The 22137-nt window shown below is 38.8% G+C and overlaps 1 protein-coding gene and 1 long non-coding RNA gene across 2 annotated transcripts; both read left to right on the forward strand.

Annotated features, from left to right (window-relative positions):
- Positions 1-8577: 8577 nt before the first annotated feature.
- Positions 8578-16114, forward strand: lpl (lipoprotein lipase). The gene is made up of 10 exons (XM_034710039.1): positions 8578-8849; positions 9660-9865; positions 10413-10592; positions 11219-11330; positions 11993-12235; positions 12870-13112; positions 13755-13875; positions 14121-14303; positions 14444-14551; positions 14734-16114. The coding sequence occupies exons 1-10, from the start codon at positions 8747-8749 to the stop codon at positions 14783-14785; spliced, it is 1551 nt and encodes a 516-aa protein (XP_034565930.1). The 5' UTR covers positions 8578-8746; the 3' UTR covers positions 14786-16114.
- A 3885-nt stretch (positions 16115-19999) lies between these two features.
- LOC117806195 lies at positions 20000-21689 on the forward strand. Its single transcript, XR_004629626.1, has 3 exons — positions 20000-20552; positions 20921-21071; positions 21552-21689. It is a non-coding gene; the product is annotated as an uncharacterized LOC117806195 (long non-coding RNA).
- The last annotated feature ends 448 nt before the right edge of the window (positions 21690-22137 follow it).

Genomic DNA, 22137 nt, shown 5'->3' on the forward strand with positions numbered 1-22137 from the left:
GCTTCTCTGTACTCACATCCAAATATTACTAAAGCATATGAGATATTGACCTCTGATTGGCTCTCAATCACAGTAGGGATCTGATATCTGGGCCTACATGTGGTGGCGGTACTCTCTGTTTCCCCTTTTTTAAAACAACATTTATCTCTCCTTTCTCATGTGAATGAGAAGACCCGAGAAGTTGCCAAAGCCCATCCTATGTTCAGCACATGAGAAATACGTAAACATCACGGAATTCACAATATATCACACAGCAGGTTGCGGTGCAGTGTTTCATGTTTTTTTAGTGGTTGAAGTTTTGCGTATCATCTGCAGTATTTGTGAAAGTGAGACTCTGCAGCAGGGGAGCGGAGGAAGGGTTCTGAAGTTTGAGTTGCATGTTTGCATTTGATGTTACTCTAATGTACATATTATGTTCCTCTTTGTTAATCTGCCAGTCACTGGACTTGAAAACACCTCAGCTCTAATGTGAGGCGATCCACTAGGAGCTTACTTCGACAGCAGAGGGAAAACAAAGCTGAGATAACATCCTTAATGTGTTTCCAGAACTGAAGGTTGGAGCAAAAGCCTGACCTTTGTGGAGGAGAAAAATCCAGGAAAGGAGGTTCATATGAACATAAATTACACTTCCCCCCTTTCTTGCACTGGTTCCACCATAAAATGTGTAGTGGGAATATCTTCATCAAATAGGTATTTCTGTTCACAACTTTATTTAAAAACTGAAAACTGAAATATGAGATAAAAATATGAAATACCTCCATCAAACTTAAAGGAAAAGCTAATACATCCTTGGATTTACAGTCAACGGTTCAAATTCTACTTACTTGTTTAAACCTGCTTCCTACACATCCCAAAGTGCAACTTGACTTCTGACATTTTGGTCATATTTTAGGTGTTCATGTTAATAGCAGCTGCTGTAGCCTCAAAGCTGTATTTAAAAAAAACTCTTTTAATTTTAAAATGATATGTCTTAAGTCGTAACAGTGACTCAGGTGAAATCACTTGAGGAAATTTATCTGACTTCACTTAAATCTCCCCGGAGGGTAAAAAGGGCTCTTTTTGCTAACATTGAATTCCATATACAGTATGGCTCAACAAAATCCTTTATACATGAAATCACCAGAATACCCCTTCTGTATTCTCTATGACTCTTCCTTCATAATAAAAAAACATACAGCCATGGAGAAAGTGGTTTTTAACTTTTCTAATCTTTCAAATCCATTTCTTCTCAGGAGAGGACTTTCTCAAGAGGATTCAGGTCAAACCCCAGACAGAAGTTTGAAAACAACAACAGGACAATGTAGACAATTTGGAAAATCTGTCATCTGCTGCATGTTAGCTGCCAGAACTCTAATCCAGGGCTTTGCGTGATCCTTCATGCTGAACATCAAGACTTCATGTCAGGCTGCTGGGCAGCAGCAGTGGACGAATGATGCAAACTGTGTTTTGGGTGCCAGAGACATCAAACTCAAAGAGCAGTCACACTGACGAAAGGAGAGTGAAGGCCAAAACCTTAGTCAAGCTGTGTCACAGCCGTCCAAAACCCTCATCATGGAGAGAAGCAAGTGGAAAGTCAAAGTCTGTCCCCTGTCACCCAAGGCTGTCGGAGGGGTACCAAACATTAAAAGCAAACTCTGAACAAATGCTTTCCTGTTTTGACCGAAAAATAATCATTCATCTGTCACACAGAAGGAACAAAACTCCCTACTCAATTAAAAACTTCACAGGTAGGTTTATGAAACAATTAAATGTAGAATAACAGGTTTAGTTTATTTAACCAAGATTGGGTTACAAAAGGATTTGAAAAATCAAAAGGAAAAGTCAAGACAAAAAATGAAATGACCATTGCACTGTCTTACTCCACAGGCAGGCTCTCATTCACTCCCCCAGTCCAGACACTTTGACCCTCTACAGCATTATAAATCAAAGAATTATGAAATCTCTTTCTCCTGACCTGACATCAGTGAGTTGAGAAAGGCATGTCTGACCAGACTGCTGCTGACCGCTGCATGCACAGCGAGAAGTCTCCACTCACTCTATAGCCTGACCAGCTGTCTTTATGGCCTGAGCACTGGACTCATTCTGTCTCTGGTCTGACGCATTCCTCCCATATCATTCAGATAAAACCAACAGCAAACATGTGAAGAAGAGCTTATGTAATGTGTAGAAAATGGTAAAGTAACTCAATCTCAACCGACACACATCATTATATGTGTTCTGAATTGCAATATGTGTTTATATCCCCATTGGGACTTTGTGGATTTGCATTAATCTGTGACTAATGTGTGTGAGCAATTGTGTTCCAGTGGCAGAGTGTAAAGGACAGTGTGAGCTCTGTGTGAACCGACTTACAGAGGACATGCAGCAACAGATGCAAACTTGCTGACCTATATGTTTCTGTGTGTGAGTGCATGAGTGTGTGTGTGCATTTTGATGTTATGTAGTTATTTTTCATGCATATCCCTTTGCAGGCACAGTATATGGACAAACTGTCCAAATTCTGTGTGGCAGTTCCCTCATGGGGTGTATCCGTATGGGACATGGTTTCATATCTTTTGACAGTAATTGTTTTGGCCATTTTTGTCTTTTGTTTGACAGGACAGCTAAAGAGGGACACCAAGTGTTTGGGAGGGATGACATGCAGTGTAGGGCCGAGGCCAGGAGTTAGACGTATCAATAAGCTAAACCAGCACCCTAGTTTGATATGTCTTCTTTTTATTTACAGGTCAAACATCACTCCATAGCAAGGTTGGCGTCCCAACTCTCTGCTGATGTCAGGATGCCACCCTGGCGCACATCCAGTTCTCATATAGTGCTGGCAGATCAAACAAAAGGGGTTTTATCTTCTTTTTCACTCACAATACCATCGAAAGACTCATACACGTCCAATTAATCACAAATAATGGTTACTGTGTGGATATTTTTTCCCACGTTCCATTCTGGATACATCAGATTAAGCTGATTAGCTGTTATTATAATCTATGCTCATCTAAATTAGACACTGTGACTCCCTTTTCTGAGGAAGAGTAATAAAGATTCCCTCCTGTGAAGCTCTGTGTTTGTTGTCTTGCAGGTTTACTTACTGGAAAGTGAGGCCTGAAAGGTTCATAAAAGGGGCAACAGCAAGTTTGCAGTCAGAGTTGATACAAACAAGAGACCTGCTCAGTGTATGTTACATATAAACACCCAAATGACCCGTATGTGTGCACAAAATAACACATTAACACGTACACATGCAAGCAGCTCACGCATCATTGAGTTTTCTTGTTAAACTGCCCGCACAAGTGTCCAACACAACCTCTTCATATCAGCCTTGAATAAAGGAATAAAATACTGGCTTCTTCACACACACTCACATACACAACCCCTTCTTGAGTCTTTCTGCGGCTCTTTTACGACCCTACTGTTTCTTTACCGAGAGACTTGTAAAAGACTAAACTCCCAGCGGGGAGCTTTTCGTTCCTTTACCAAATCTTTTCCCTCAGCTAATGGATTACTGAATGGACAATTAAAGCCCTCTGGTGTTGCCTAATTAGAGCTTTTTATTTGGCCTTGGTGCCACAAGTGAAATGAACCTTACTGTACTGCTGGTGAAACCATGATTCATGATTTTTTTTTCTTTTATTTGTTTGACATTTTTTTACTCTCCAGCTGGTTTCAAGGTCTCTGCAGAAATTCTTGAAGGTCCTTTCATCTCTTGATGTGTCTGGAAAGCAATGGCAATGAGAGTGAAGGGAAACATCGAGATAGTAAAGAACACAATGTGATGAGTGTGAATGAAAAACAACAAGAGGATGGCCTTGCACAAGTAGGAATGAGCAAGGAATACAGCTTGTTACAGTGGAGAAACCTGAGATCAGAGTCGAGCTACAGTTTGGGGGTGGGGGGAAGGCTCAGTTAACATGGGGTTCAGCAGCCGCATCTCCTGTTTCTGGCTGTGGATCAAACAGCCTGTCTAGTGTGAAGCCACATACTGTACACACATGGTGCAACCCCCCTGAAACACTAGGGGGCCCATGAAAATTGGGGCTCTTGAAAATGCATGCTGCGTTGTCCTGTGAAAAAAACAACCGTATTTTCTTCGGTGCCTCTCAGTGAGTCATCAGAATGGACGTTTACTTTGAGGATTTTTGTTTGTTCCTGAGTGTGTGTTTGCATGCCTGCTCCAACACTTGTTTACGTCTCACTTTCAGAGATTTGGAGAAAGCGTAGTTCACAGTAAGATGTTATTGTTTGGGATTTGAGCTGCACCTGTGTAGACACCGCCTGAAAAACAATGAAGCAACAGATTGAGTGTATTTATATCAATTAAAATATTTGTAATCAGTTCTGATACACCAGCACCAGAAACATCTGTGAGAGCCTGCGCTGCTAAACACTGCTCTGCAGGCTACAGCCGACGTAATCCGTCAGTTGTGCAAACAGAAGAATGTGAAAAAAATGTGCAGCCTTTTAAGTTTGCAACGCTCCACAAGAAAAAAGAGAAGAAGAAGAAGAAGAAAAAGAAGAAGAAGAAGAAGAAGAAGAAGAAGAAGCAACAGGAAAGGGATGGAATTCCTTCCCAGCAGGAAATAAATGTTCTCTCTGCAGTGATCTTTTAATTTCCTCAGCAGGCCTCGGGGGTCAAATCTAAACAAATTGAGGCTCAATGTGACTGAAAGACATTGGACAGTTACTTATCAGATCTGTACACAGCCCAAAACACTACCAACAGCCTCAGTCCTATTTTTGACCAGTCAGTCATTTCTTTCCACATATACAGTATAATGCTCTACTTTTCATCACCTTTTTTTGCCGATAATTACACCAATTGTGTAGATTTTTGAGCTCTTAAGAAAATTTTACCCTTTTATTCAAAGATTCCTGGGTGTGACTCATACAGGATATGATATTTCAACCTTCTTGTTTATCTCTATGTATCCTCTCTTGGTTCAAATACAGTAACTGTTGTGAACACAGAGATTAAGAAAAGGATAAGAGCCTCAGGGTTAGGCGTTGCTCCTCTCTCTAATCACTGGGTTGGTCCTACTGGTCGCCCATAAGCATCACCTTCCTAACAATCACTGGCTAGCACACACACGCATATTCACACACAGACATCAAAACATACATACAAATACATGCATACATGTGGTCGAGATGAAAGAAACAGCAAGCTATACTAAGAGAAGGTAAATATAGAGCAGAAGTTAATGAGTGAGGACAGTCCAATGCATTAAATGTTGCTCCTACACATAAGGAAAGTGAGGCATTTTTCCCAATGTTCATATAGATAAAGAAGCATTGGACCCCAGGTATTTGAAATACTTGAACAAAGGATTTTTTCATTCATTTCTGTGACTGGTGTCAACAACACTTAAACCTTACTTGGATTTCTGTAATCAGCATTTTCAAACAGTTTGTGGAAAAGAGGTCTGGGGTTTTCTTGAGACAATAACATACATCTCCTCAACACCTCATCTGTCTGTCAAATACTATTTGGCAAATGAAAGGGATATAACTTTTTAAATTCATATTTCTTTACATTTTTCAGTGTAATATGCCCTTTGAAGGTATTGTCTGTATTTTTCACCTTCTTCCAGTGGCTGTTCGTTTCCTGGAAAAGAGAACACCTATGACCCCAATCAATGACGAATCAAAAATAAGCACTTATTTTAAATTTAAAAAAATTACCATTAAGGTTATCTTTAAGGGACAGAGCTCTAGTTTCAATAAATGCAGCACCCTTTTCTTTTGTTTCTAAATGGCTTAAAATATACCCCCTATGGACAAAATTACCTTTTAAGAAAGGGCACATTTCTCAATAAATGTAAACTTAAAGCTCTTGAGAGGAACTTTGATTGTGTTGATTTTGGCGTCCCCTAAGGATCAAATAATATCTCTTATTTCTTTGCTGACTTGACCTGTGACCGTGATTTTACACAAAAATTATCATCCTATTGTTTTGAATAGCCAAAATATCATTAATTAAGAATCTTAATCGAAGAAAATGTTAGATACGCTGTTTCTGCAGTGTGCTGTTGACCACTGTTGTCTGACACCATACCCTGCATCAACAATTTCAGGCATTAAAAATAGCCATGTGGAAATCCTCAGTCTTGATGCTGGTGGTTTTTCTAGCCCCTGTAGTGACGTTTATTTCAGCCTGTTCTGTAACAAGTTAAAAACTCCTCACAGAAGCTTTAATGTGTCTGTGCCTCATCTTCTTCCAGGCAGCACAGACAACAAGAAACAACCAGCTCTGCTTCCCATGTTATATCTTTATCTGAATCTCATTTTGTGTTAGTTTGTTTAGATTGTTTCCAGGTTTAAGGAGGAAAATATCTCTGTCAGGGAGCATCTCACATAGATTGATCTTCAGCTGGATAAATTAGGCTTAAAATCATTGAAACCTAATCTCTTAATATTAAACAGCAGGTAATATTTGGGTGCTCATATCAGAGGACATACTGTTCACTAATATTGGACTGGGGAAATATCTAGGTAATAGGTCAGCCTGTTTTTGCTGCCCTCAGTTTATAACGGTGTAACATTTTCTCATGCAGATGTTTTGGCTTTAAAATCATCATAAAACTTCCACACATGTGCTCAGACACATTTCTCTCATGCCGCCTCTCATCCAACATGTGTTTCTGATTTCTCTGCACTTTTCTGGAGTTCCTCCGGTGCCCCTGAGTGCCGTACAAGTATCAAACATCTTGTTTTAATTTACCAAGACATGATATGAGGCGGGAATGTTCTTTTCTTGATCTATTTCTTTTTTTTAAAAAATCCCAGCTTCCTTTTAACATGCAATCAGAGGGCATGGGAGAAGACACTGTGGTTTTGTGCGTTACCCACTTAGACTTTTCATTGTTTCAGAATTTCACGCTCACCAGTGTTCCACCAATGGGAGAGGGGAAATTATAGCACACCCCCCCCTGCTCAGGAGATACATCTAAGATTGTCACAGAGGACTTGGCTGAAAAAGCATCAGCAGCCTCTGAGAGGGCTTTTCGAGCCACAACAAGGCATTAACTCATTAAACTCATTTGTTAAAAGTAGATTCTCTCTGATACAAAAAAATCTGTGTTTTTAATTGATTGCAATGTAGAATGAATGTGTGGTTTTTTTCTGCTGATATTTGCAGGGAAATGAGAAATACCAGACATGTATTGGATTAATATTATTCAGGTAATCAGATTTCTGATATACTGCACTTAAGTACATCTTTTGGATACATGTAGCTACTTTACTTTGGCACTTCTGTCATGCATTTACACTGTTGAGATGGACATAATTGGCTCTTACTACATTTTTAAAACGACCAACTTTACAAGTTAAAAATAAGTTATGTGCCCCATGTACAGAGTCTGCTGTCCTCAGCCTGCCCCTTCCCCACATGTTGCTCCGCTCTCTGTCTCCTGTTTTCCTGCCCTATCCACTGTCCTGTCCTCTCTCAGAATAAAAAAAAAACGACTTTAGAAATCAACTTTAAAGAGAAGTTCACAATAACTACAGTGCAGACTATGAGGTACACTGTAAAAAACATATTCATAGTGACTAATTCATTGTCATTGTAACCAGAAGTTAGTGTACATGTCGTGATAACTCAATATTTAGTGTTAGTAATCTAAACCAATGTAAGTTTTGCAACTTAAAAGAATGATTCAATTTAAATTAAGAATAACAACCAAATGGATATAAATCATAGTAAAGTTGGATCAAATATACACTCAAGGTGTGAATGCACACAGTGATAAGATAAGCACTGGGTGACACTGTCGCCTATAGCTAGAAGGTCACATCAGGATTCAGCCTCTAATGAAAGGAGATGTTGTGTTGATAAAATCACCAAATCGCACAAATTAAGTAAACTAAAGAGTTAAAGGTAAATCAAACTTAAAAGGATTTTTTTTGAATGGATAAATATTAACTTCAACTTATCTCAAATCCAGTCAACCAAAAGTTTTAATTCGTCACTAACTTTTTTGTTACAAGCGTTTTTTTGTATTTTTTTACAGTGTAATTAAAAAACCTCATCATACTTATACCTAGAAATGCTTATTAGAGATCACTAATAAGTGATCACAGTGAACTCAATTCACTATGAGGACCAAACGTAACATGGGTCATTATTTGACACTGGCTGCTTTATACTTTAAGTGAGATGTGCTTGAAATGCTTATATACTTCATATAAACATGTATATATTGTTTTAATACAGGCTTTCTATGTACACTATAAGCACAGATTTGTCATGGAACCTATAATTTAATGTCATTATACATAATTTATTCCCTTTTAATAGTTTAAAATGGTTTGAAGGGAGTCCACCAAAACACACCTGTCAATTTTGAAAACATAACCGCAAAAATGATAGTTTCTCAGTCAACACTGATTGTACCATTTTTAAGTCCTAACTCATTCAGCGTCTGGGGGTGCAGTGTGTCTGCCTCCGTGTGAAGAAGATTGTGTGAATGATTTCCCAAAAAAAGAGCTGGTACAAAGTCTAAACTCCGCCCACTTACCTCCAGCCAATCATGTGTGAATATTCAAATGAGCCACCCATAAAGATGACTTGTAGCGGCATCTGTGACAGACCATAAGAAACTTTACGCCTAAACCACAACTCCAAACCACTTTCTGACTGGTGCTTTGATTTTGAAAATAGAAGACTGGATTTAAAATTGGTCGAGTGACGTTTAGAGGACTTTGAACTTAGGATATTTTTGAGGGAAAAAACCCCCCCAACTTTTTCAATAATATGGGAAAAGAAAATATCATCTTTTTGACTGTGTGGATATTTTTGGGAAAAATCTTTGCAACTCTTTCTACAGACCCTGAACTCAGCACCACTGCTGTGTTTGGTAAGACTAACCTGTTAATGCTTTTGTCTTGTGATAACTTGTTTGGCAGTCTTTCATTCTCGTGATTCATCCATTGCCTTTATGGAGTCAATAAATGAAGAGAGCAGGTTAATTAATGCATGCTGTTCCGCTTTGACCGAGAGTAACCCCGTGTGGCGCTTTCATTCTGCAGGTCTGCATCCCATTTCATACCATTCATGTCCATGTGTGCATGAAGAAAGGCCGCTGCTACAGGCCTTTGTCTGAAAATAGAGAAAGAAAGAGATAGAAAGAGAGTGTTTCAAAATTAATGGATAGAAAAAAATCAAAAACAACTCGCTAAGTATTTTCAACGAGAAAGACATTACCTTACCTCTGATTGTTTTCAATGACAAGACTTCAATTAAAAACATTCAGCCTAATTAGACTTTTGAAGGCAGCTTCGGTTGCAAATTCGCCCAACAAAATCAATGAAAGTGATTTAAATTTACTTTAATTCAGTTTGTATGACGTTTTCGGAAATATTTCGTTCTAAATATTTCCAGTCTATTTATATTTTGAGGATCTAGTCACTTTTATTCTGACAGACATGGGATGTAGACAAAAGGGGGCGACACTGCCATGCTTTATATCACGGCTGGTCGACAGAATTGCAAAGGGGAGCTAAGTGGTCTCCTCATATTACCGAAAAGAGCATGAGCAGTTTGTTGTTTTCTTATTTCATCATGTGTTTTTTCTCTCCTGCAATCAAAAGCTTTAATCACAGTCAGTGCATGTAAACTTCTGTATCTCTCTCATACCATTATCCCTCTGGTGTGTTTGTTGTTACAGTAAACAGCACAGTCACTGTTACTCCGCTGCCCACCACCACTGAATGGATCTCAGACTACACTGGCATTGTGTCCAAGTTCTCCCTGCGCACTGCTGACATCCCAGATGAAGACATGTGCTACATTGTGGCCGGTCAGCCGGAAACCATCGAAGAGTGTGAATTCAACAACAAAACACAGACCTTCGTTGTGATACATGGCTGGACGGTATGGCACTTTATATGGAAAGCTGTCTTTTTATGCAGAACTGTACAAAATCACTACAGAATCTCAGATTTTGTGGCTGTCTGTTGTGAGAGCTTATTTGACTTTTCTACTTGTATAGTGTGCCAAAAATCTTTACTGTAAATGCTCAACTGGCTGTGAGATTGTGACTAAGTGATATTCTACTACAATAGGTGGAATAATGATTATTCATAACATTGTACATACAATGGGTTTGGACTTCAATGACCAAAAAACTGACCATAAACCGTGAGCCAAGCCCTAACTTATGAGTCTCCACAGAGTACAATGAGATAAATGAAGCAATAAATACACATTTCATGCTGAGAGCAGAGAGTGTGTTCTACAAATGGTGCATGGATCTCCTCCTCTAATGTGATTTAGAGCTAGTCATGCAGCAAGATTTGACCCCTGGCTTCTCTCCCGGATACAGAATGAGGGCTAAGGGTAGAGTAAATCACGCAATCCTCCAGCTGACCTCACAAATGTGTGTGACCGTGTGGGTGTCTGTTTGTGTGTATTGCTACAGGTCACAGGGATGTTCGAGAGTTGGGTGCCCAAGCTGGTGTCTGCTCTTTACGACCGGGAGCCCACTGCCAACGTGATCGTGGTGGACTGGCTGACCCGTGCCAACCAGCACTACCCCACCTCTGCAGCCTACACAAAACTGGTTGGCAGGGACGTTGCCAAGTTTGTGAGCTGGTTACAAGTGAGTGTTTTTCACTGAACAGTTTCCAAGCTGGATCACAGCTGGCTAACAGCTGGATCTGATTTGTCACATCCTATAACAAGTGTATTAGCATACTGCGTTTTGGATGGCCAAATTATTGCCGCATTCTACCATAATCTGCTAGCAAAGAAAAGAGAGCAGCCGCTGAACCTGTGACAAATTGTTTGCTGGTGATGTTATGTTTTTAAACCCAGCAGGGCTGCTGTTGATGCGTGTGCCTACTGGTTATAATTTTAAATGCTCTATAAAGGTGTTTTATTGCTGTGTCTATGGCTTCTGAGGCTTGGAATTAAGTAGGGCTCCTTCTTTGTTTGAGCAACTTCAAGGCAAAAGAGGCCATTGACACAATTAATGTTCTTATTTGTTTTTCATCTGAGTACTTGAGTTCAAAGTTTGAAGATTGCAACATTTTGGCAAAGCATAAAATGTCACAAATTAACTAAAGTCTTGAATTAAATCCCAAATTCTGATGACTAATGAACACACTTTAACCTGAATAGTCTTTTTATCGTTTAATCCATTCAGCAAGTCTGCAGGATTCACTTAAAACTGTTTCAGGCAAAAAAACATGCTCTGCAAAATTTCACCCATCACCTCCCTTTCAGAAAGAGCTGCAGCTGCCCTGGGATAGGATCCATCTGCTGGGCTACAGTCTGGGAGCACATGTGGCTGGAATTGCCGGAGACCTCACTGACCATAAAATCAGCAGGATTACAGGTGATAATCCATCATCATCCACTCACATTGCATAAAAGATGAAATTATGAGAAAATGGGTCATTGTCACCCTTTCTTCTGATTGATTAGTCAGTCCATTTTTTACATTAAGATTCTAGGTTAAAGCGTGGACAAATGTATTGGCTGTTAGTACAATTTTTTTTAGTTTGATTCTAATTCTCTTTAATATTTATCATTCATGTCTTTGTTGTGTGTTATCATCACTCTACAAATCAATCAACCCAATAAATATAATGTGTAATTGTTAAATCTAAGAAAGTTTGGCCTATTTTATACACACCCTTTTAGTCTAAAATCAAGCTGTAGGCCAAGGGATTTCATGTTTACACATATACTATATTGTTATGTACAATACTAATGTATGTGCACTCTCTGGTAATCATAAAAACATAACAGCACACCAATAGATTGTAATGCCATCCATTACATTCCAGACTACTACTGCATCTGTGCATGTGCCAGTCATGTGTCCAGTTCTCCTATTTTTAACTATGAAGTTTATAGTTTAGAAAACATCTCTCTCTTTGAATAGTGTCCTTTTCAATCTGCTACAACAACAACCCACAGTCCCTGCTTGACATTGTTCTAAAAGTTCTCCAATCTACAATGACATGTGTCTCCCTTTCCTTCTTTTCCCCCTAGGTCTGGATCCAGCTGGTCCCACTTTTGAGAACGCAGACCCCCAGAACACCCTGTCCAGAGATGATGCCCAGTTTGTGGACGTCCTGCACACCAACACCAGGGGCTCTCCAGACCGCAGTATTGGTATCCAGAGACCTGTGGGCCACATTGACATTTACCCCAATGGAGGAACTTTCCAGCCAGGCTGCGACATCCAGAACACCCTGCTGGGGATCGCATCTGCAGGCTTAAAGGGCCTCCAAAGTATGTACCCCTAATACGTTTACTGTATACAGTTCGAGGTAATGCTTAGTGTTAGGTTTCAGTTTGTATCTGTAACTGAAGGTGTAGAGCCTGCATTAGATGACCTGTTTCATAACCTCAGGTTTGCATGCATCTACCCTTGTCATTAGACTCCAGTGGCTCAGGCCTGCTGGTACCAATCATGTATCTCTGCATGCAACACTCTGCACCATAAATACACATCTCTGCCTACATTAAAGTGAAATATTTTCAACAGCAGTGTTCTTGTAAATCATTAAGACAGACTTGTGCAAGTTAACATGGTGTCAACAGACACCTTAACTCCATTAAAGTTGTCAGGGCTGCAATTAAAACATGGTTGCCTGCAGTCATAACAGACCAAAGAGTGTCACAGTCATGTTCTGTCCTGCTTAAAGATGAAAGTCTTGCTTGATGGTGTGTTGTTCACTTCCTCGGTATGACCAGAGTGATTGAGGGCTAAGTGAGAAATGCCATCTGGAGAGGCATTTAGTCTGACATGTCAAGGATCATAAAATCCACACACGAGAGAGATGTTTGTCTGCTGCATGACGTAGACTAAGAGTAAGTCTCAGAGAGTATTTTATTCACAGTTTCTGAATTCTGATTCCTGCAGATATGGACCAACTTGTCAAATGTTCCCACGAGCGCTCCATCCACTTGTTCATCGACTCCCTGCTCAATAGCCAGCAGCAGAGTATGGCATTCCGCTGCAACTCCAAAGAGGCCTTTAACAAGGGACTGTGTCTGAGCTGTAGGAAGAACCGCTGCAATAAACTCGGCTACAACGTCAAAAAGATCCGCACAGCCCGCAGCACCAGAATGTTCCTCAAGACCCGGGATATGATGCCTTACAAAGGTATAAAAGGAAATCCCAGAGAAAATATGTGTTGATGGATGTTGTTTTAGGGATTTATGAAAGTGTAGCTAAGTTATGCACATTCCCCAAGCTGCAATCGTTGAGCTACTTTTTCAGAATTTTCCTAGCATGCATGTAGCTACATTTAGATGGGATCAGTACTATCATCAATGTCAGTGTTGGTACTACACACACACTTAGCACAGCCAAATGTGTTCAACAAGTAGTAAGTATTCAGGAGATGACATGAGGAAGAGGTCATGGGTATTTTAGTAGCTTGGGCTATGCTCAGGTAATGCAACACCACTACGTGTGCAATGGAAAAGGTTATTTAAGAATTACTATTTGGCACTAGTCAACTTTGTGAATGATGCTCACATGTTACAAAGGTAAAGGGGTGTTGTAATATGTTTATTTAACAGTTTTATATAACAGTAATAAGTATGTTGATGCGTGAGGGAAAGTAAACAGGATTTAGCACAAATCTGTGTTTGAATGCAGCACCGTGACAGTCACATGCAGAAAAGACAAGGTTACATAAGCGCTTTCCAAGTGTTAAACTAACTTGAGAGGTGAGATGTAAGAACATGTCCTGCTGTGCGAGTGTGTGTTTAAAGAGAACAACTTCTGCTTCTTTTACAGTTTTTCACTATCAGGTAAAGGCACATTTCTTCAGCAAGGACCCACTGAGCTTCACTGAGCAGCCGATGAAGATTTCTCTATTTGGAACCCACGGAGAGAAGGAGGACATTCCCTTTGTCTTGTACGTACAATTAAACAGCACAAATGTAAAACACATGTCATGAACAAACAAAAACACAAACACGTGGAACTATAAAAGCAGGTGGTAGCAACAGTGTTTCCATTCATCCTGACACTAAATAAAGACTTAGAGGCTCTCGTGCTGCTGACGTCACATACTTGCATGTGCACATAGAGACATACATACAACAGATTCCAATCCAAGCAGCTAACCTTTGACCTTTGCTTTCCCTTTTCACTCTACAGACCTGTCCTGGACAGCAACACTACTTTGTCTTTCCTCATCACCACTGATGTGGACATTGGGGACCTGCGGATGGTGAAGCTGCGCTGGGAGAAGGATACAATCATAAGCTGGAAGGAATTTTGGAGCAGCAGCCAGTTCCACCTCCGCAAACTGCGTATCAAGTCTGGAGAGCTCCAGTCCAAGTAAGTTATTAGACACCAATAAGAAAATAAGATAATGTAGACACTACTGAAATAGATACAGTGTCTTATTATTATTTATATCATAACATTATTGCATCTTGAATTCAGTTTTAACACTTTTGAATCCTGTTTGATTTTAGGGTGATCTTCAGTGCAAAGGAGGGAGAGTTTACTTACCTGGTCAGAGGAGGAGAAGATGCAGTCTTCGTCATGGCAAAGGAAGACAACATGAGCCGTAAAGAGAAACTGTAAGTTAAGAAAAAGCTTCACTCATGCATTAAAAATTTAGTTCGAGTTAAACTTTGTTCTATTTAATCATTGGCTTCAGAGCATGAATGAATACAATGACACCTTAAGAAGACTCTTAAGTCAGCATGAATGTGCATTTCGAGAAGCACTTCCATTCACTGTTGTCTCTTCTTCTTTCCAGGATGCACAAACTGAAAATGGATGGCAGTTCTTTTGGGAAGAATGATGCTTGAAGTTGCACTGACCCACCCATCCCCTCGTTGTGCACAACATCCTCCCCTACATTCATAGCCAAAGATAGAGATCACACAGAGACACTGGGAAAGCTTTTGCGAGCAACTGAACTTTTACTGAATGCTTCTGATTTTCTTCCTGCTGTGCCTTGTGACTTCAGCTCTCAGTGCTTCCAACACAACCTCATCCACAGAGCTGGAAATCAGTTGGCTCAGCAGCTCTCTCCTGTCTCGCTGCAATCTGTGCTGCTGAAATATGTTACAGTTGTTCTTTGTTTTTTGAGCTACATGTGACAAACTTCAGGTAGCTTTCCCTGCATATCTTATAAATCATATGTGTGTAAACCTTTCAGCCTATATGTACTGTTGATAGTGATTTTGGTGTATTTTGAAGTGGTGTGTTGTTTGCCAATGTGAACTTGGATTGTTGTTCTTGTATAAATGATTCAGAGTGAAAGGCACAATGTAGGCACATCGTATGTTCATTTTCTTATCTTTTAAATGTACACAACGATCATTCAAAACTAGTGTTTCTCTGTACTTAACCACTAATTTTCAGCAATCAACAGAGACCAAAGAAGTATTTACCATATACTGAACCTAGAATAACAGCAGTCTTTGTAAATATCTGTTTCAATCAGTATTATATGTGTTTTTGAATATGAGTTATGTGTTAATGTCTGATTCCTTGAAGCCTTGCTTGCTCTTTGATTGTGTTTTGGTTATTGTGTCACTGGTCACTTTAGAGGCTTATTTGTCCCCCGTAGACATTCAGATGTTGAAAAGATCATTAAGATTGGACATATGTTGACATATGTTGTAGTTTTTGCCATTGTTTTTTAACAAGACCCTACTGAAGTCACTTTTTGATTTCCAGCATTTCTTTGGTGCTTCTTTTACTTCAAAACTGGGTCAGAATTGTCCCACTTCCAGCAGTTTACCTTGTTGGCTCGGTCAACAACATGCTCTTATATTGAAAGGTCAAACATGCAAATAACTTAGGGTAAACATGCCGGTGATTCCTGTTGAACTGGCCTACATAATAGCCATAATACATCTCAAGAATACTTCATACTGTATTTATTGAATGTACATTTATATATTTGTATATTAAGCTGTAATATATTTTTTCTGCAGGCTTCTATTGTCATCTGTATTTTATAAATGATGCATTTTGTAATTTTATGCACACGCCTTGGAAGGATCAATCAAATTGGTCTCCTTGATAGCTGTTCAGTGCATTAACTTTTGTTAACTGAGATGCAGTGCACTGTATAAATGAAGTGCCCAGGATGGTTTAATAAAGAGATAACTCATATATTTCTATAACCTGACTGCTCAAGTTGCTTTTAAATATTAATAATAGAATAATTTATCAGGGGTGAAGTTGCCACTCAGCAATTTAAGAATGAGAAGCAACTGCCTTGAAATTGGATAAACATTAAGATGTTACGATTCATGTTGGGAGAAATACTCTCATGTCTACATTGAATATGCTAAAATGTCCTTGCTTTATCTATCAAAAAAAAACATATATAGAAACATTGCAATCATAAAACAGGCAACCAAATATTGCTTTACAATCATTAGAAAATGTTGTTAAAACAAATATAAGAAAATATTATTGTATGACCTCTGGTTCTGGTATCATGGTTACTGTAGTTTTGTTTGTGCTTTGTCTATGTGTCATTGCTGTATCAAAGCAGAATCGCTGCTGTGGATAGCTAGGCTGTAATGGATATAGTAAAGGTGCTCATAATATCAGTACTGTACAGGAAGTACAGACACTTGTGTTAAAAGAATCTTGAAGAAGTAGGACAACTGATTCAACTTCACTGAAAACCGGAAAAATACAAGCATATGAAAGACAGCTAAATCACACTTCATTTACTCCGACTAAGAAGGGAAACACAAAAATAAAGGGGATATATTACTAGTTGTCTGTAAAAAAAAAAAAAAAGAAAGATTAGAAATATCTCAGAACTCTGGTTGTTTTTGGTTTTCTGTTAAACCCAACAATAATTAATGGGTGTGCTTTGAAATTCAATCACATCTTCAATGAGTACATAACTGTTCAAAGAAAAGAACATGCCTGTTTGGTATAAGTTACCAAAGTCAACAGTGACAAAATTGATTAAAGGAAAGCTCTTTATACAGTGCTGTATAATCAATGACATAAAATTTCATCCTTTTTATTCCAGAGCTGCTTAACAGTGAGGAGAATGGCTGGAGTTGATGAATTAGGTTACTGTGGTATTAAAAGAAGATTGAGAAATACAGGCCACTGGCCTACACCACCCAGCCTTCACTTTAGCTACATCATCTTATCAGAAAGTATAGGTTGTTATTTACAGTTGTGCTCATAAGTTTACATACCCTGGCAGAATTTATGATTTTTTTGGAGAATATGAATGATGAGAGAAACACTTTTTTTTTCTACTCATGGTTAGTGGCTGGGTGAAGCAAAACAACCGTGTTTATATTGTAAAGACAACAGAAATTACCCAAGAAACCATAAATTCTGCCAGGGTATGTAAACTTATGAGCACAACTGTATATTATGTGCCTTGCCTCCTTCTCCTTGTTGGCTGAAAACTGCATTATCATATGAAGCCATCATACCAAGAGGTCATTGCAGAACTGCCAACATCTGAAGCTACTCATCCAAAATGTTTTTATAATATAGGATTACAACTGGTTGTTTTCACTGAGCCAACTTTGAGAAAATTTCAAAACATATCACAGAACGCTGAACAAATTCCCCGGATGACTCACAGAAAAAAGGTTGTTTCTAAGAATGATCTTGTTTGTGGATTAGTTCCTCCGAAACGAATTACCAAATCAAATGTTGGAAAGAAAGACAGACATTAAACAGCAATCAGTGATGCAAAGACTGGCATGACAAACCCATTAAATCACCCAAATAGATCTGTTCTCTTGGCTACAAAAAGCCTTTTTAAATTGGGATACTGAAGTATAATGATACATTACAATCAAGAGTTGTGTGACGGATTACTGCTAGGCATCAATGACACCAAAAAAGTGTAGTCCCCTTTTCTCTCTCTTGCTGTTGTCACAGTGGAAACTTTCCCTCATAACTTTGTGTTGTTTGTGAAAACCATTGTTAAGTTCACAAAGTGACTTTTAAAACCAGTTCAGTTGCCTGCACAGACCTGTCTGCCACTGACCTGCAGCCTGACACTGCAGTTCATTATAGAATAATACAAGAAGGAATTTGTGCTCCACTGTGATAAAGACTGTTTTTAGGCTATATTTACTTTTCTTTGAACATGTTTTCCTTTGAGCTAAACATGATATAGCTACACAAAAATATAACCCCTACAAAGATAATGTTTTTGGATCAACCAGACACATAGAGACTTCTGAAATCTGCAGTTGTGAATCTTGACTTGTTTTTTCCTAGAAAGAGTTGAGTCTTGGAAGAACAAAACTTTTGTTGTCGCCAAGCTATTTGGAAGAGCTCAACTCGTTGCTTCCAAGGAGGTCTGGCATCTGAGGCACTCTACTCTGGACCTCATCGTTACGTCAACCCATGCAAAGAAATTGACAACAGGATTTTGAAGTGCAGGAGCAGTAGTGGGAAAAACAAATGCGATCACAATTTTTCGAGGAAATCGTTGAATGTTCATGGGAGACAACAACACATGAAGCCAGCTGGTCGGCTGTGGGAGCAAAGTCTTGTGTGCTTGAATGTGGGTGTGTGTATACAAGATGGAGAAAGAGCTTCCTGGCAATATGTGGGCTGCCCCTATTAATGTGGCAACTCAGGGGTCAATCCTGGGTCCCCTTGTTTTTTTTTTATCTGTGTGGCAAATAATTAGTTGTTTTTTTAATGTGTATCGTTATGCCAATGACACTTAGTTCAAAGTCTCTGTTGGTTTGATCCGGTTTTCTTCAACTGCAAAATATCGCTAAAATAAGATTCCCTTTTATCAGCACTGGACACATGATTCATGCTTTCATTTTTTTAGGCTCAACTTTTTTCTTTTTTTTTAACTTTATTGCCACATTTTCAAAACAACAGGCAATTTATAAATACACAAAAAACAGTTTCACCTTGGGATTGGGCCCCTTCCGACTCACAGAAAGATATTAGCTAAGCAGTCCCACACAGGGTGGAACATGCACACATCAGCCATACATTGCCACTCACAATCATCCTCATTTACATATATACAGGTACACACAGGTAGACCTACCATTCACATGACAAATAATAATACATACATACAGACATACATACAGACATACATATACCTGGCTTAACATGCACACATAAAGATTGACCTTAATAAAAGCCATCTAGCAAGATTTATAGAGATAAACATTCAAATAATAAAACATAAAAGTCCTCATTAAAATAATCAGTAACTGTTCTCCATCTTCTTTGAAACACAGGCAGTGTCAGCCGTAGCTGGGCAGTCAAATGTTCCATCACGTATACATGTTTGACTTTTTGTAGCCATTGGTCAACTGAGGGGGATTAGGCTTCATCCAATTTATAGTGGTTGTTTTTTTAGCAGTCATTAACAAAATGTGAAGAATAAAACACTGATCCAAAGTAAACAAGTGTCCAGGCCATATTTCCAACAGAAACAATAAAGGGTCCAGGGGGATGTCTATAGGCTCAACTTTTTAGCGTCGGCTCTGACATGACTTCAAATCTTGTAAAATGCAGTGGCAAGATTCTTGAGCAGATCTTACTTTATACCTATTATAACCTCTCTGCACTTGCAGTCAGTTGAATTCAGAGTTGATTTAAAGAGACTTTTTAAATTTAAAATGAAATTATTAAATGGCTTAGTCACTGCTTACATCTGAGAGCTTTTAAGCCCTTACAGTACAGAACAACTTCTGAGGCCATCCAACCAAAATAACGTATACAATTTAAATAAAGTGACTGCTCTCCTGTTTAACTCTGGAACTTTGGAACTCTCTCCCCCTGCCATTTAATCAGCTGAACATGTAGACTGTTCCAAATAACTTTTTTGAAGCCACTTTAATATTGGCTCTTATATGTAAAAGTCTGACAGGGTCTCAAGACCTTTTCATATTGTAAGTTTACAACAGTGTTTTGATGCAGCTCCACTGCCTGTGAACTTTTGAATTGATACCGTGAGGGCGGAACACCAATGTCCCAGTTTGTCACTCTACATTGCAGTACAGGATTGCAGAAGCACAAGAGGTAAACACATAGCGGGAGCTTACCAAATAAACACTCAGACATGCACACACATGCCACAGTTCCACTCTGACGGCTCCACTGACTCACATTGATCCTGGCCCACACTTCTGTTACTACCTCCAATGCCAGCACAGGGGTTGGACCTCTTAGTCACGCCTCTGATATATTCATACAAATACTGTTTAATAGAGGAAGTTGATCATTTGTTCACCTGTGATTTGTCCAGCTGTGTGCAAGAAAAGGAGACATTTTGCTAAATGCTTGCACATATATCCTGCAATTAATTGTGATCTTTGTTTATATACTCATACTGGCTGTAATAGAAGTGATCAGTGGTGCAACAGGTTGTTTCCTTTTAGTGCTCAGCTTAAACATCTGTTACCTTCATGCTAACAGCTGTACAATCCTATGACTTGAACTACATGTCAGCATGCTAACACTCTAACAGTGACAATGCTAATATGCTAAAAAGGGAACAATGATTGATTATTATCTTTGCATGCTAGCCTGCTAGCAAAAAAAAGCACAGCTGAGGCTGATGGATACGTCTTCAGTTTTCAGGTATGTGATCATTGGTTATTTTTCTTCACAGAAAGGTTAGACAGCTCTCAACATTGTGCTGGAGATATTATGGATGTGTATAAACGTTTAAAAACATGATATGGTTTTAATTATTGTCATCTAGCAGTCCTGTATGACAGATCAAAATAGTTTGAATCCCCCCTTTAAAGAAAAAATCAGTGTGTTGAATGAATGAATGTGTTCACAGACATTCATCTTTTGTTGACATTCAAGTTGGTTCTTTAAAAATTCTTGTTGCACACACTGTTGAATCATGATGCTTGCTAATAACTGGTTTCAGTGTCAGTGGTATGTTGTCAAAAGTGTTACCATGCTTGTGAACTTAATTGTTCAATTAACCTTCACAGCAACAAGCTTGTAACTTCTCAACCATCACACCATCAGCTTCAGCCTCCTGCCCAGTTTATCTTGGCACCTCTTCTTGGAGTTTTGGGCAACAAATCAGCCACCATGGAGCCAATTACTTTTTCCTGAATGTTAGCACATAATCCCCAGCTGGTATGTTTCAACATTTTTACCCAGTTAGTTGATGAAGTGCTCTGTGCAGGATGTCAAAGGTCAGATGGTTAAAGTAATGAAAACTAAGAACTGACCATAAAGCAGTGTGTGGTTGAGGTTCAATGCAAACAAACAAAGACATTGATCACATCTGCTAATATTTCACTCTTCCTTGGGTCTGTGTGGTCATGACTATCATAAGGAAGTAACTTTTATGTTTTTTATACAAGATACTACAGAAAATTCATGAGTCATGGGACCAAGTTTTGGAATCAAAAGTGTTGTAGTATTTGTTTGTTGTATCTTTTATTAATATTATAACAGACTTTGTGGGAAGCAAAAGGCAGAATGCAATCTGCTGTAATGCAATCCAGGAACCCGTTGATAGTCATTTAAAAACAATTTGGCTTTATTACCTTCTCAAATGGAAATCTGCATGCAAGCACAGCTTACAATCTCCTCTTCCATGTTGTTTCTCAGCAGGAACTACAACCACGCACCTTGTTTCAGCCTTCGAGACCACTTTGATGCCTGCCAGCTAAGATTTGTATCTTAGGAATGATTTAAGTCAATCTGATGTGTTCATAAATAAATGGATTCTTCCTGATGCAGCTGAAATCATTGCTACACTTGTGAAGTTCTATTGTATTCTTGTTATAACATGTAGTTATTTTCACATCTTGAAACAAGCTTACTTACATTACAAGCTTTCTTACTTTATGTAACAGAATAATTAACTCTTGATCCCGAGCCAAAGGAATGAAAAGCAAGGCCATTCTGGGCTTCCATAAAATAACTGCAAATTGATTGTAAAATATATAATGTCATAGGCTACATTGTATTATTATTATTAGAACAAAATCAAGATACACTTGATCTTAATATGCCACAAGCATATAGGCCAGGCCACATTCTTTATATTCGTTTTAAGATCTTGTAGCCAACTCCTCATCTTTGCTTGAAGCTGGCTTTTGGCTACATTAATTGCGAATAAAACAGCAGAGTAATGCTTTTGACAAGGAGTAAGAATTTTTAACATCAAAAAGGATATGTCCATTTTTTTTTC

This window comes from Notolabrus celidotus, chromosome 2 (genome assembly GCF_009762535.1).
Source record: "Notolabrus celidotus isolate fNotCel1 chromosome 2, fNotCel1.pri, whole genome shotgun sequence".
Taxonomy (NCBI): Eukaryota; Metazoa; Chordata; class Actinopteri; order Labriformes; family Labridae; genus Notolabrus; species Notolabrus celidotus.

Bases quoted from the DNA above. Each gene is read 5' to 3' on its own strand.
- lpl (XM_034710039.1), top strand. From the start codon at position 8,747: ATGGGAAAAGAAAATATCATCTTTTTGACTGTGTGGATATTTTTGGGA. The intron at 9,866-10,412 runs GTATGGCACTTT...GTATTGCTACAG, and splicing joins TTGTGATACATGGCTGGACG to GTCACAGGGATGTTCGAGAG. The intron at 13,876-14,120 runs GTACGTACAATT...TTCACTCTACAG, and splicing joins GAGGACATTCCCTTTGTCTT to ACCTGTCCTGGACAGCAACA.